General features: G+C 34.4%; 1 protein-coding gene across 19 annotated transcripts in view; it reads right to left on the bottom strand.

The window, feature by feature from the left end:
- KMT2C (lysine methyltransferase 2C) overlaps positions 1-14,887 on the bottom strand; it is a 283,002-nt gene that overhangs the window by 116,660 nt on the left and 151,455 nt on the right. For all 19 annotated transcript variants that reach the window (XM_077849571.1, XM_077849577.1, XM_077849576.1 and 16 more), the window contains one exon: positions 7,564-7,726. In XM_077849571.1, the coding sequence (XP_077705697.1) occupies positions 7,564-7,726 (163 nt within the window). The remainder of the gene's footprint in view (positions 1-7,563; positions 7,727-14,887) is intronic.

Below are 14,887 nucleotides of genomic sequence, written 5' to 3'. Positions count from 1 at the left end.
AGAACAAAACAGGAAAATATCAACTGAGAAATGCCCTGTGGTGTGTAAAAATAACCATTTTATTTGGATGTTAAATATATTTTAAAATTAACAAGGTAGGTCAAGAGACAAATTTAAGAAATAAGATTATATTAAATGCTTCTTAAGCATAAACATACTGATTTTTATTCAGATCAAATATCTATTTTTAATACTGGAAAACATCATATGAAGGAGAACATTAAAGATGGAAGCTACATATTCATACACAAACACAAAACTTCATATATTAATTCTATATTCATCTATATTAATTGCCAGTTTGTAAAAAGATAAAAAAACTATATAATTATGGACATCATCTATCCCTAAATATGAATTAAAAGAAATAGCACTTTTTAGGTCCTTTTACCATCTAAAATAAAAAATAAATGTAAGAATAAACTGCCTTGCCAAGTACACACTTAAACTTATGCATATCACAATAAGAAAAATAATGTGTTCTCAAATCATACCAATTCGATGATACATATGTCTATATGTGACACTCAGGTTCTCAACTAGATGGTTTGATTAACTAATTATCTAAAGATTGTTTTAAATTGTATACATGAACCTTTTTCTCTCTTTTATTTTTTGAAGGTTTGGTCAGTCCTCTTTGGCTATGAGGACTTTCTACCTTATTTTTTTCCCAGTCAAGCATCTTGAAATAGAGTAATAATCTATTCCTTTTACTTGGCAAACTGGTTTTATAGGCCATAGAACCTCTGACATACAGATTTTTTGTTTTTATTTCAAAGTCCTCTTAAAATGATAAAAAAAACATTTGTAGTTTGAGGGCAGTAGAAAAACAAGTCCTGGGATATATCTGGACTGCCAGCTGGAACCCTGGTGGCTGCACACCCACCATTCACCTGGCGCTACCCTCATGAGGCTACCAATGATCTATGAAATCCAATGATTATTTCTTTAAGCTTATCTTATTTGCACTTTGCAGAATTTCCATTACTATCTACTCCCACATTACAGTTCCCCTTACCTTGGCTTCTGTGATGACAGCTTTCTCCTGATTTCTCCTTAGGTCTCCCATGCCTCCCTCTCATGCTCCTATGTTAGCTTTTGTCTCCCTACAATTCCTCTATATGTTGGAGTATCTTGGGATTTCATCCTGTTCCTTCTTTTAATAATTTCCCATGGTTTCCCTTTGTGATCACACCAATTCCCATGTTAAAAAAACACCACCACGATTCCCAAATCTGTATCACCAGCCACCAACTTCTTCCTAAACTACAAGATGTTACTTTCAAGTCTCACTAGACCTCAATAGCCAGATGTTCTAAAAATACTCAAAACTCAACACTTCTAAAATAAAATATTTTTTAAACCTAAACCTCTCTCCATATTCTCAACCAGCTGGGTAAAGGCTCAGACTATAATATCACTATTATTCCTCCCTGACCCAACATATCCAACCAGACACCAATTCTTACTGAGTTAACTTTCTATGTATCCTTTTTCCTTATATTTATACAGTTCAGTTCAGTCCACTCTGCCTTGGCAATTATAATATCCCTCCTTATGGATCTGACCTTTCCCTAATCATCATCTACACATCAAGAGTAAGTTTTCTAAATTGTGAATCTGTTATGCTCTGCTTAAATTAAAATTTTACCAATACGCCCTTTTTACTCTAAAAGAAAAAAGATCAAAATCTTCTAGCAGAGAAGACCAAAAAAGAAAAAGTCCTTCCTCCCTTTCCAATGGAATCTCATGACCACTCACTCTTCCTGGTGATACCAAGCAGTTTGCTATGCACATTCACACAACATGCTGTTCAATGCTTGCATGCTTGTATACATGTTCCCCACTACTTGAGATTTTGTTCCTTTGCTGTGCTGTGCCATGCCCCTAGTTCTTTCCAAAGAGGATCTCAAAACTCTGCTCACACATAGCCTGGAATACCTAATGTTACCACACCTAAAGATCCATCCATCCAATTGTTGAATATTCCTTTTCCTCACATACTGAGAATAAACTGTTATATATAGTCAAGTAATTACAACACAATACTATGAACCTTAAAGGGAAGGGACCCTGACTTTTTAAACTTTGTATATTCAAATCCCTATCACAAATCAAGTCTTATTAAATATATCTTAAATGAAGAACTTGTTTCCAAAATCACTTTTAATGACTCTGATTGGCATTTAAAATAAATCATTAATTTAAAAATGGAAACATCATAAAAATGGAGTCACAAATTAATTCATTTTTGATAAAAATGACACAATAGGGTGAATTTTTTAATACTAAAAGAGTACCAGTATTTACTCATTTGAGCTATGTACATTTAAAAACTAATCCTTGATTTTTGCTTACTCTCAAAACTTATAGAAATTGAAGCAAATATTGTGCTGTTTATGACACTCAGTTCATCTTTCTATTATAATTTGCAGGGAACACTGTCTAAATGCTTCTATGAAAATTTCCAGTTTCCTATTCTGCCACTTAACTTGCTATGGTAGCTACTAGTCACATGTGGCTACTGGGCAACTGATATGTGATTATTCAAACTGACATGTGCTGTACATATAAAATGCACCCTAGATTCTAAAGACTTACTAGGAAAAAAATGTCAAACATCTCAAAAATTTTACTGCTTATATGTTGAAATATTAATATTTGGACACACTGGGCTAAATATGTATTTTTAAATTAATTATAATTTAAAAAATTTTTTAACATGACTACTAGAAAAATATATATTGCTCACATTATATTTCTATTGCACATCACTTTTTTTTTACAGCAAAGCCCATTCTACAATAACTGTATATATCACTGTGGCAGAGATTGCTTCTTTTTTCTTTTTTTCTTTTTTTCTTTTTTTTTTCCAGAGATTGCTTCTTACTCTATGATTATTTGCAGCAATTCCTTAATGGCAATACTGTCATGTTGTTCCACTAATATGGATCACTGGTAATAAATTAGACAAAGAAAAACATTCACATGATACATTCAGTCTAAAAACATTTACTGTGCATTTTGTAAAAATAATAATAGAAAAAAAGCACTTCATCAAGACATGAGGCTGGTTCCAACCATTTCCTCAACCAGGAAGAAGATAACAGAAATACCAAAAAAGCCTTTTGGAGGGCAAGCAAAATATGGTAATACTGGATAGCTTAAGTGTCATGTCAGAAATAAGCATATGGACATATATATACATATGTGTCCCACAGAAACATTAAGTTTGAAGCAATAATCAAACAATGAAGTGAATTTTTTCTTTAAGCACTTGAAAAAGCAGAAGAGATTGAATGAAAAACCAAAGCTAAAGCCAATGTAAGAGAAGGCAGGAATTAAATCCAGGTCAGTTTGGCTCCAAAGATCATGCTCTTTACTAGTTGAAATTTACTCCCACTGGTAGGGCAAATAAGGTGAAGAACATCTATGCATGTACAAAAGTAAGAAGGAAAGTGCCAGCAGAGGCATAGAATGGAGAGGCTAAATGATGGAGGGGGAGCAAGAAAAGCAGAAGAAACAGCAGGTACACCTGTCGACAAGATCATGTCCTGTGACAGCTGTGACAATAGAAGGGATGGAGGAAAAGACAAGAACACTGAGCCTAAACGAGAAGGGACCATGTCAGAGACACTTGGTCAAGCTGGAAGGTGAGACCACTGCTTATGCAGGAGAATAAAAGCACTGGTGAAGAGCAACAAAAGTCAAATTGCTGCCAGACAGCATCAATCGAAGGACTTCATCCACACAGCTTTTGTAACTTCCATCAACGTCACAGCACATATCATCTCTGCTTACATTACTGGTAGGATACTGCGCTGGACTAAATGCAATTGCTAGCAAGAAAAAGGAAACATGGATGTTGTCCAGAGAGGCTGGCTCACAGGACAGGTAGGTAGGTAAGAAAGGTCAGAGACTAACAAAATTTAGGGTAATAGAAACATAGCAGGACTTGGTACAGAGAGATACAAAAACAACCCAGAAAATGAAGTAAGAGAAGTCAAAACTGAATGATGAAAGTAAATACACTGGGGGCAGGGGGAATGAAGAGATTCATTCACTGCCTCGTTTAATGCTTCAAAAACTTCTCACTGCAGACAGGATATCTAAACCCTTGCCTTGTTCACAAGATCTAGGTGGTCTAGTCTTTGTTTGCTCTGATGTTGTCTCTACCATCCACCTAGGAGATACTAGGTTCCAGGCACAACGACATGTCAGGCCCATTCCTCAAGACCTGTGCAGTATCTGTTCACTTTCTGGAATGTCCTTTCCTCTGATCTTGCATGGTTGGCTCCTAGCCATTTAGCTTTCCCTGAGAGGCAAAATACTACTCAGTAAGTATACCTGGTTATGTCTCCGAGATGGATATTTAGTGCAAAATTCCTAGACAAGGTCATTGTATACTTGCATCATCATGAAAATAATGATGAAGGCAGGATTGGCATTTATCTATGACAAGGCATCCTAAAATTGTTTTCTGATGAAAATCTTGGCCTGGCTCACAGGTTCTCTCTTTGCTGAGGTTTCTTTCTAATGAAGTCTTTTTTTTTTTTTTTCAAGATTTTATTTATTTATTCATGAGAGACAGAGAGAGGGGGTGGGGGGCAGAGACACAGGCAGAGGGAGAAGCAGACTCCAAGCAGGAGCCTGATGTGTGACTTGATCCCGGATCTCCAGGATCACACCCTGGGCTGAAGGCAGCACTAAACCGCTGAGCCACCCGGGCTGCCCAAATGAAGTCTTTTTTTTTTCAACTTTCACAAAAAGATGTCAATCCAACTCCTACCTCAGCTAACTATAAAGCATATTGCTCTATTCTTAACCAACAGCATCAAGTAATATATTCAATTTATATATATAATTTGAGTCTTAGATAAGAGCTGGAATAGCTACCATTTTGTAAAGCAATTCATAAATACAAGGTAAAATTCTACATGGTTTCCATTGATTGTTATTTAACCCTCATAGTAACACTGTTGTTTAAGCTCCATTTTTAAAAAATAATACCTTGTGCTATGATACACAATTAGGACAACTAGAAACATTTATGAAAGATTTTATGAAGACTATTGCATAATCTTGTAAATTACAATACATTCTACCTGCAATATTTTCTATATCCTTGGATTAAAACAAATAGATGGTCAGAAAGCTGCGTATAGGGCAGCCCCGGTGGCTTAGCGGTTTAGTGCTGCCTTCGACCCAAGGTGTGATCCTGGAGACCCAGGATCAAGTCCCATGTCGGGATCCCTGCATGGAGCCTGCTTCTCCCTCTGCCTGTGTCTCTGCCTCTCTCTCTCTCTCTCTCTCTGTCTCTAATAAATAAATTTTAAAATCTTAAAAAAAAAAAAAAAAAAAGAAAGCTGTGTATATAGACTGCACTGGTTAAGATTCTTGAGGATTAGAATTTACTCAGATGGACTTCAGTTTCATACCACCGGCTTATTTTGAGGGCTGTTATAAGAAACTGCCCTGTAAAATTTGTTTTGCTGTAGTGTATAAAGTATATACAGTCTCAGTATTAAGTGAATTCTTTCGACATTATTATGAATCAAGTCACTGTTCATATTCCCTTCTTTGTGCTGATTGCTGGAGAGCTATGGAGCCAAGTCTGTGGCTTAGGTCTAGGAAGTATGCATTTATTTCCCAAAATACCAATGTCACTATTAGCTTCATATTTATACAATCCTTATTTTCCCATGGCCAAATTTCCTTGCATATTTTTAGTTTTATTTTATTCTACTATTCATGTATTTTTATGAGTCTCCATAACTCTATTTTGGAACAAGGCACAGTGCCAATAATTTCAGTCTATCTTTTAGCTCCGTGTACCAGCAGAGACCTCTCATTGTACGTATGGTAAGTGACAGCAGCTCATCTCCCCTCAGTCCTTACACTTCATTACTTTACACAATATTTATGGTCTCTAATATTAAATGAGGTATACCCTATTAGAACACAGTCTGCAGTAGAAAGTAGAATGGCCATTAACTAACAAAATATCTAATAATAGAAATTTGATCACAGAAAAGTTTGTATGTTGTTTGCTGAGTTCTAAAGTATGACTAAGTACAAAATACTGAAGAAAATTCAGATTCTTTTTTTTTTTTTCTAAGATTTTATTTATTCATGAGAGACACAGAGAGAGAGAGAGGTGCAGACACAGGCAGAGGAAGAAGCAGGCTCCACACAGGGAGCCCGATGTGGGACTTGAACCCAGGTCTCCAGGATCAGGCCCTGAGCTGAAGGTGGCGCTAAACCGCTGAGCCACCTGGGCTGCCCCCAGATTCTTAAATACACATACTATTGTTTCATTTGATTGGCAAAGTGCACTATACCACCCAGAATATAATCAACTATGATGACCGACAGCACACTTGGTGCACCTGTGTGAAGTAATTCATTACATGAGGTCTTAAAATAAATAACACTCATGACGGCTGCTGTGCATGAATGTTCTTTTTCTCCCGGATTTAAGTATATAATCCCATATATATTTGAAACTTTAAATTCTTATTAGCCTAATTACAACTTGACGTTTCAGCCCTGCCTATAATTTCTGTCTATACATCGATTAAGGACAAAATGATTATACATGTAAACAAAAATAATTTTAACTGAAGATGAAATTATGGTTCTGCGATTATACAATCTAACTGTATTTGAGATTATTTTAAGTGTAGGCCTGAGGTAGCTAAATTTATGTTTCACATAGCTGGAAAAGATTTTTTAAAAGCTTTCATAGATATTGCTAAGACACAGATAAAAGCTAACACTGAGGTTAACTAACAGGTAACATAAAAAAGACTGAATAAAACATCACAGAGATTTCACAATGACACTGGAAACTCAATTTATTAGAGGGAAAAATCCCAAAGCACACATACTCATTAGAAACTTATATACTAAGAAAAAGGCAAGATCTCTGTTTGACAATAAAGATAGGAAAGAATTATAATTTCCTGTATAACAAATTTCAAATATTTTCACATAATTATAAAATACTGTTTGGAAAAGAAAGGAAAGCACAACTGAGGATTATAGGTAATCAAGATAGATAAATCAAGAAGAAGAACTAACAGAGATTTCTATAATGATTATCAGGGCTATACAATTACCAAGAATTTCAAAAGTGTTTGCTAATCCTATTAATGCATACCCTTAAATAACACCTGAGTGAATTATCTTCTAATTCTCTAACTTGGTGCAGAAGACACTGAATACTGTTTAACTTTTTAAATGGCTTTCTTTACAGTACATATTAAAATATCGTATACTCAGTATTTCTACAGTGGTTTAAAAAAAGTTTTTTAATCAGAATTTAAAACATGCAAACTGTCTTTGAAATTTTGAGAAAATAACTTTTAGGATTTAACTTCAATGATACTAGTGATAAGAAATTCTCCCCAAGGATCTCTGGCAAAGATCCCTCAGGTTATCAAGATTATGTAATATTACCTTTTAATACAAGCAAAATAACATTTAGGGAATTTACAACATTCGTTATTTGAAGTAAATACACTGATAAATGTTTTAAAAGTGTATCTATAGTAAACTTACATCTTTCAGGAGCTTGGTCAATGTGCTCTGGACACAGAAGGAAGAAGTTCCTGAAGTCCTGAAAGGTACCAGCTCCAGCAGCACAAGGATAATGGTATATCTGGGTGCATTTCTCTTCACAGCATTTGATAGTGGCTCCAAGGTGCTTACAAAATGCACATCGCTGAAAGGGGGCAAATGGAAAATAAATCTCTTTAGAAAACCTGGTAAAGGAGCATTCAAATGTGGGGCTAGGAAGGTATTAAAAAAAGTTTTGTGTACATTAGTAGTAAAATGACTTAAGCTTCCATAATACTAAATAAAGGATCCATTAAAAATAATACAGTCTAAAGTACTCAGTTGAGCACTTGGTATAATACAGTTTCATCCATTCAAGTTTAGAAAATGAGCATCTCACTTTTTTCTACTGACTTCTGTCAAAATTTAAAATATTTTTTTAATTAGGGGATCCCTGGGTGGCTCAGCGGTTTGGCGCCTGCCTTTGGCCCAGGGCGTGGTCCTGGAGTCCCGGGATCGAGTACTGCGTTGGGCTCCCAGCATGGAGCCTGCTTCTCCCTCCTCCTGTGTCTCTGCCTCTCTCTTTCTCTCTCTTTATCTATCATGAATAAATAAATAAATAAATCTTTTTTAAAAAAATTTTTAATTAGTAATAGGGTTGAAAAGGCAGGTGTTTAGTTGTGGGTTAAGTTTAAATCTCACCAAAAAACTAATAAAATGTATCTATATTGTTTACAAAACCTTACTATTTTTACCCTACCTAAAAATCAGTATGAAATAAATCACTCAATCATCAAATAAGCTAATGAGGACAATCATAGAATTAAAGGTACACCTACAAATCTACACACTTCCTTGTAGCAATTAGTTTCAAGTTTCTTAATAAAAATTGGGAATGGGAAGAAAAATCAAGCCATCTGAGTATCTGCTTCCCCTATTTCAGCCTGCCTGCACTCTTTTGCTAGTGATAAAAGCAAAGAAGGAAGCTCCAACAGAAACACAGGGGAAGTGTAGGGCAACTAAAAACATTAAGTCAGTACAAATTACCACAATGCAATATGTACTTACTCAGCTTTCCCTAAGAATAATTAATAAACTCTCCTTCATCCTCCCCAGGTCATTCTGGGTTATCACTTTCTTTGTGGGTCTTTTGCCAGGTGGCCTGCACGGTACAGTATAAAATCTCTGCAGACACCTCACTATCTTACATAGGCTTCTGTTTTAGCACTCATGCCATTGCATGAGAATTATTTATATGTCTTCTTTCCTGGATTTCTAGTCCTGGGTCCTTGAGCAGAAGCACCATATTTTGCTGTATTTGTTTCTATAGCACTGTGAACGCTGCTTGACACAGAAAGCCCTAATAAACAGGTGTTCAAATTTATATGTACTAAATGGACTTCACTGTTGGTACTCTCTGTTAAGTGTAACTCAAATAATGGAAGCCAAATGGGACAATCTGTGGGAAAACTGAGCCTCCTGAAAGAGACAAAGTTGCTAACATTACTAAGAAGATATATTTGTTTCTAAAGATTTTATTCATTAATTTGAGACAAAGAAAGAGAATATAAGCAGGGGGGAGAGATGGAGGCAGAGTGAAAGGGAGAGCCAGATGTGGGGCTGGATCCCAAGACCCTGAGATCATGACCAGAGCCAAAGGCAGATGCTCAACTGAGTCACCCCAATGCCCCAAGCAGCTCTTCACATGCTAACATACTTATTCTAATTCTGCTGCTCTATCAGCGAATGCAATAGTTTTTAAATTATAATTCATTCTAATATTTTACATAAGGTGCCATCAAATTCTTCCTTGTAACCATCAGTCCATGGCATTGAACCAATGTAAGAAAGTTTAGCATCTCTTGATGAGCCTTCTACACATTCTGAGGACTGTCAACAGACCGCTGTAGCTTCTAAGTAACTCATAAACACTAGTTACATCTGTGGCATTTTTATTGTACATAATGTCCACAAGTTCACAGGCTCATAAATATTTAAGTTCTCTTTTGGTATGTATGGGTGTTGCATCATTAAAAAGACAGAAGAAAGCAAGCCTTACGTATTTTAATAAAGTCTAAAAACTAGCTTTTTCTAAATTTATTTTGATGCTATGACCTCTCAGGGTCTCTAAATATGTTTAGTTTATTAACACAACTCAGAATTAACAACATATGCAACATTTAAGTAGTCTGAGTATCCTTGAGTTATACTGGAAAGACCAGGAAAATGCTGAAGGAGAAAAGTGCATTTACATGTCCAAATGATTGCTAAAAAGTTTCATATTAACTCATTAACGTAACAAAATAATTTCAGCTAAATTGTTAAAACCTAAAATCTCCATTATTTTTTAACATATGACAAGCTATACAGAAGCCTTTTGCACTAAAAATAATTTTGGTGAATAAAATATAATGACTTATTTAAGTGCATAATAAGGAAACGAAATAATTTAAATTGATCCTTTTCCCAATGTCTATATCATTTTAGAAACATCAACACATTCTCTTAATCACATTTGCAATGGAAAATATTACGTGACATTAGCTAAACTACTATGAGAAGCCCTGGAATGTATCCAACATACTAATTTACAATAACATATAAAGATACAGGGAATAAAGGAAGGGAAATAAAATACTAACTGCATTTAAGTGAACGTTTCAAGCCCATCTGTTATGATTACATAGCTAATGAAAGACATTTGGCATTGAAAGAAAATGTATACTTTAAATGTAGGCTGGAATAGATCTTTCTGAACCAAATAAAAGCATTTGTAAAATTACAGAAAATATGAAAGAATACATTTCCATAGGGAACTTCTCTAATATCAGCATTCCTGTACAACATACATTAGAAATGAAACAAATTATAAACTAAGTAACAATTACAAAGCTAATTAACATTTGGGGAGAAAAGGGTAAAATAAATAGCTCTTAAATGGTTTATCAACTAAACAATTTATTTGAATCAGTATTTAAAACTTCTAAATACCATTTTTTCTTTTTCCTTTTTTAATCATTAAAAAAGAAAGAGGAGAGGTAGAGAAAAGAAGGGAAAAGTATTATAATATCTTTTGACAATTGTCCAAGAACATATCCAAGAAAAAACTCTAAATTAGAGTTCACATTGCCAACTGTTAAGAATAAGTTTGAGGAACTTCCAAAACCTTTATTTCACTAGACTAAAATAAGGAAGGCTCTCTCAAAATAAATCTGCAATACAAAACAAAGCAGAATCAACAAAATTTCAGAGACTAAGGTTAAAGAGGAGTTATGAAACAATAACAATAAATTTGAGGATATTCCAAAGCTCATTCAATTAATTATGAAGTATTTATTCTGTATCAATATGGCAATGAGCTAAGTGCTCTAAGAAATATCAAGTATTATTAGGTTTTCCATACACCAAACTTTTTAACCTTTACCAAACTTTCCTTATCAGTCAGCTGGGTTTCTCCTAGAATGCAAAATAAAGAATGAAGACAGAAAGTAAGAAAAACAAGTAAAATGACAAGGAAAACTAATCCACAAAATCCCGTGTCTCTTTAGGAAGAGTACCAGGAGGAGAGAAAAAAAAATTATAAAAATATCTAATAATAAGACCTAACATGTTAATTTTATTTAACAGTTTGGGGAGCTAAGAGAGTCTTTATCTCTGTTCCACTGATCTCTATATCACTACAAAAGTACCTACTCTTAGTATCTGTGATGCTGCCTTCCTAAACAGAAAATACTTACTTCAGATTAAAATGACTCACACCTAGAAACACTGGTGAAATTTTAAGATAACAAAGATAAAGAAAGGATTCCAGTAGCCTCACAAAAAAGAAAATAGTCCAGCTACCAAAAAAGGAGAATCAGTTATTACTTTTCACTAGCAATATTCCATGCAAAAGCAAAAAAAGCTGTATCTTCCAAAAGCAACAAAAAAATTATTTGAGACTCAAACCTTAATACCTGCTAAATTTACATTCAAGGCCATGGAGAATAAATGTAAACAGGTTAAATTCCTTATTAAAAAACAGTAACATTCAAAATGTGCAAAATATATTTTATACACTTGTGCACACATACATGCTGTATAAACACATTTTATTTATGTATATGTGTGTACATATACACATGTATATGCATGTATGTTTGTGTGTATATTTGTGTATTAAGCACAGTGACACAGCAAATTCAAAATTAAAGAGCTGGAGGGAAAAGCACAAACAAGTGCTATCAAAAAAGAAAGCAGCTATAGCAAAGAAACTTGGATCCAAATGAAAAAGCAGTGAACAGGGCAAAGATAAAGTTCACATTAAAATAGGTCCTATGTTAAAACTTCCAACAGAACAAGAAAGTCATTAAAGTTTGCATACCTAGTATGAATTTCCTTGACATAAAAAAACTGAGTAGAAATATGTATATGAATAAAGCAAACTTTAATACCACTCTTAGAAATCAAGATATAAATAGATATGAAATAACAATTTAATAACAATGATCAAGTTTGGTTCAAATTTACAAATACAAAGATCTCTATAATTCAAAACCAGAGAATATATATTCTATTCAAATGTATGTAGAATTTTTTAAATTGTTTTTAGAATTATTTTTAATTCATTATACATATGACCATTAAAAAAGTCCACAAATTCAAAAAAAAATCAAATATCTCCTAGGTCATATTCAAAAGAGCAGATATTTCCTAAACCTGATACATTAATAATTATGAATTCACAAGATAAACTCAAAAATCTATCCACAAAAAATTTAAAATTCCCTTTTATCTAGAGCAGATTTCTTTCAATTCAAAAGAAAAAATATTTTTTAAATGATTGAATAAGAAACATGTCAAAATCTCTGAGATGTGGCAAATTTGGTTAAGAAAAAAATACAGCTTGAAAAATGCAAAACTCAAGACCAAAGGATAAAAATAAATGAAGCTAGATTTCAAAACTGAAGCGAGGAAGAACTAACATATATTGCATGCAATTAGGCATCTCAGGAAGCAAACCCATCCTAATATTATGTTTAGGAAGATGTTATTGAGATTCAGGTGTTTAAGTCTCTATCAAAAGAATTAGTGTCTGCTTTAGAAAAATATGCTTAAAACAAAATCGATTGAAATAAAAATCTATCAAAACATTTTATATATAAATGGGCTTAAATCATGAGTATCTAGAGAACTGATTTGTTATTGCTGTTCTGGCCCAGTTAATCATTCTGGTTTGTACAGTAACAAATACATATTTCTGACTGAGACATCTGCTAAAAATAATAATATTAAATAACATTACAAAGTCAAAATGGACACTACTCTGAATGAGAGTTTTTTCCCGCCACTATCTTCCCTTTCTGACCCGTCTAAATCACTGCTGTCACAATGGTCTAACAAAGTCCCTGATACCTCTGGATCAGGTCCAATCTCCTCAATATGGCATTGTGGTAGGTAGCCTCCTAAAATGCCTGCACTCCCCACTCTCACCCCAACATGTCCCACCCTAATCCAGAGACTTATAAAAAATATGATGAAATATCATGCCAGAGATTAGACTATATTACATGGCAAACAGATTTTTGCAGATGTGATTAAGGCTGCTAATCAAATGATGCTGAATTAATCAAGGGAGAGATTAGTCTATTTGAATTACACAATTCCTTTATTTATATTTTTGAAGATTTTATTTATTTGCAAGAGAAAGAACAAGCAGGGGAGAGAGACAGAGGGAGATGCAGACTTCCCGCTGAGCAGGTTGCCTGACTACCCTGGGCTTGATCCCAGGACCCTGGGTCATGACCCCAGCCAAAGGCAATCACTTAAACTGACGGAGCCACCCATGTGTCCCTACAAAATTCCTTTAAAAGCAGAAAGTTTTCTCCAGCAGGTAGGAGAAAAGAAAAGTCAGAGAAATTCAAAGCAAGGAAAGGATTCAATATATCACTGCTATCTTTAAAGACAAAAGGAGCCACAAACAAGAACCAGGAGTGGCCTCTAGGAGCTGACAGCAACCTCAGGCCAACAGCCAATTAAGAAATGGTGACTTCAGTATTATAAATGCACAAAATGGAATTCTCCCCTCAACTCTGTTTTTTTAAGATTTTATTTATTTATTCATGAGAGACACAGAGAGAGAGAGAGAGAGAGAGAGAGAGAGAGGCAGAGACACAGGCAGAGGGAGAAGCAGAAGCAGGCTACATGCTGGGAGCTCGACTTGATCCTGGGTCTCCAGGATCAGGCCCCAGGCTGAAGGCGGTGCTAAACCACTGAACCACCCAGGGATCCCTACCCTCATCTATCATCTAAATGAGCTTTAGAAGAGGATTCTTCCTCAGGGCCTTTGGATAAGCACCCAGCCTGGCAGACATCTTTAAGACCCTAAACAAAGAGCAGTAGAGCCTACTCAAACCTCTGACCTACAGAAGTATCACTTCATAAATGGGGGCTGTTTTAAGCCTTTAAATCTATGATAATTTGTTATATAGCAATAGCTCACACTTAGCACATTTCAAGGCCCTACGTGGTTTGGTCCTGCCAAATCGCTACTTGTATTTTTAAGAAAAATTTTATATTATACTTACATTACACCACTTTTTTTTACTCAAAACTAATAAGTAAATAGGGTGAATATTTCTCCTAAAATAAGCATTTCTGAGCCAAGCATTCTGAGTACACAAATGTGCCCTCTATCTACTGGGTCAAGGAAACAGCAAATTCTCTAGTTGATAGCAACATACATAAATCAAAAGCCCTAATCAAATAAACATAATAGCTATAATCTTTAACATAACCATGAATGAAAAAAAAAAACCATGAATGAAAACATGAATAAATCTGGCTACATAAAACTTTTAAACTTTTATATGTTGAAAAACCATATATATCGCAGAGAAAATCAAATGACAAAAACTTTTTTTTAAATAACCTGCAATTTGAATTACAAATGTCTAGTATTTTGAATATATAAAAGTAAAGCTTATAAAAATATAAATAAATTATAAAACTGAGTACAACTTAAAAATAGACAATGACACTTTATAGAAGCACATAATTTAGAGAAGACATAAAGTGAGCCAATAAAACATATTTAATATGCAGGATTTAGTGAATATTATTATTTCCCAGCAACCAGGCCAAGCACTTTAGAAGAATGACCTTATTCAAATCTAACAACCACCATTTTAGATGGGTACCATTACTGCTCATTTTACAAATGAAGCACAGAGAGATTAAATTCCTTCCTCACCCTTACAAAGCCAGGAAGTGAAAGAGGAATTGAACTTGAGGACTTTATAATTACTTAGATATGAGTAATTAATGCAAATTCCATTAAGTGATTACA

Source organism: Canis aureus, chromosome 15 (assembly GCF_053574225.1).
Source record: "Canis aureus isolate CA01 chromosome 15, VMU_Caureus_v.1.0, whole genome shotgun sequence".
Lineage (NCBI taxonomy): Eukaryota > Metazoa > Chordata > Mammalia > Carnivora > Canidae > Canis > Canis aureus.
Note: the sequence above shows the minus strand (reverse complement) of the source record. Positions and strands in the feature narration are given on the sequence as shown.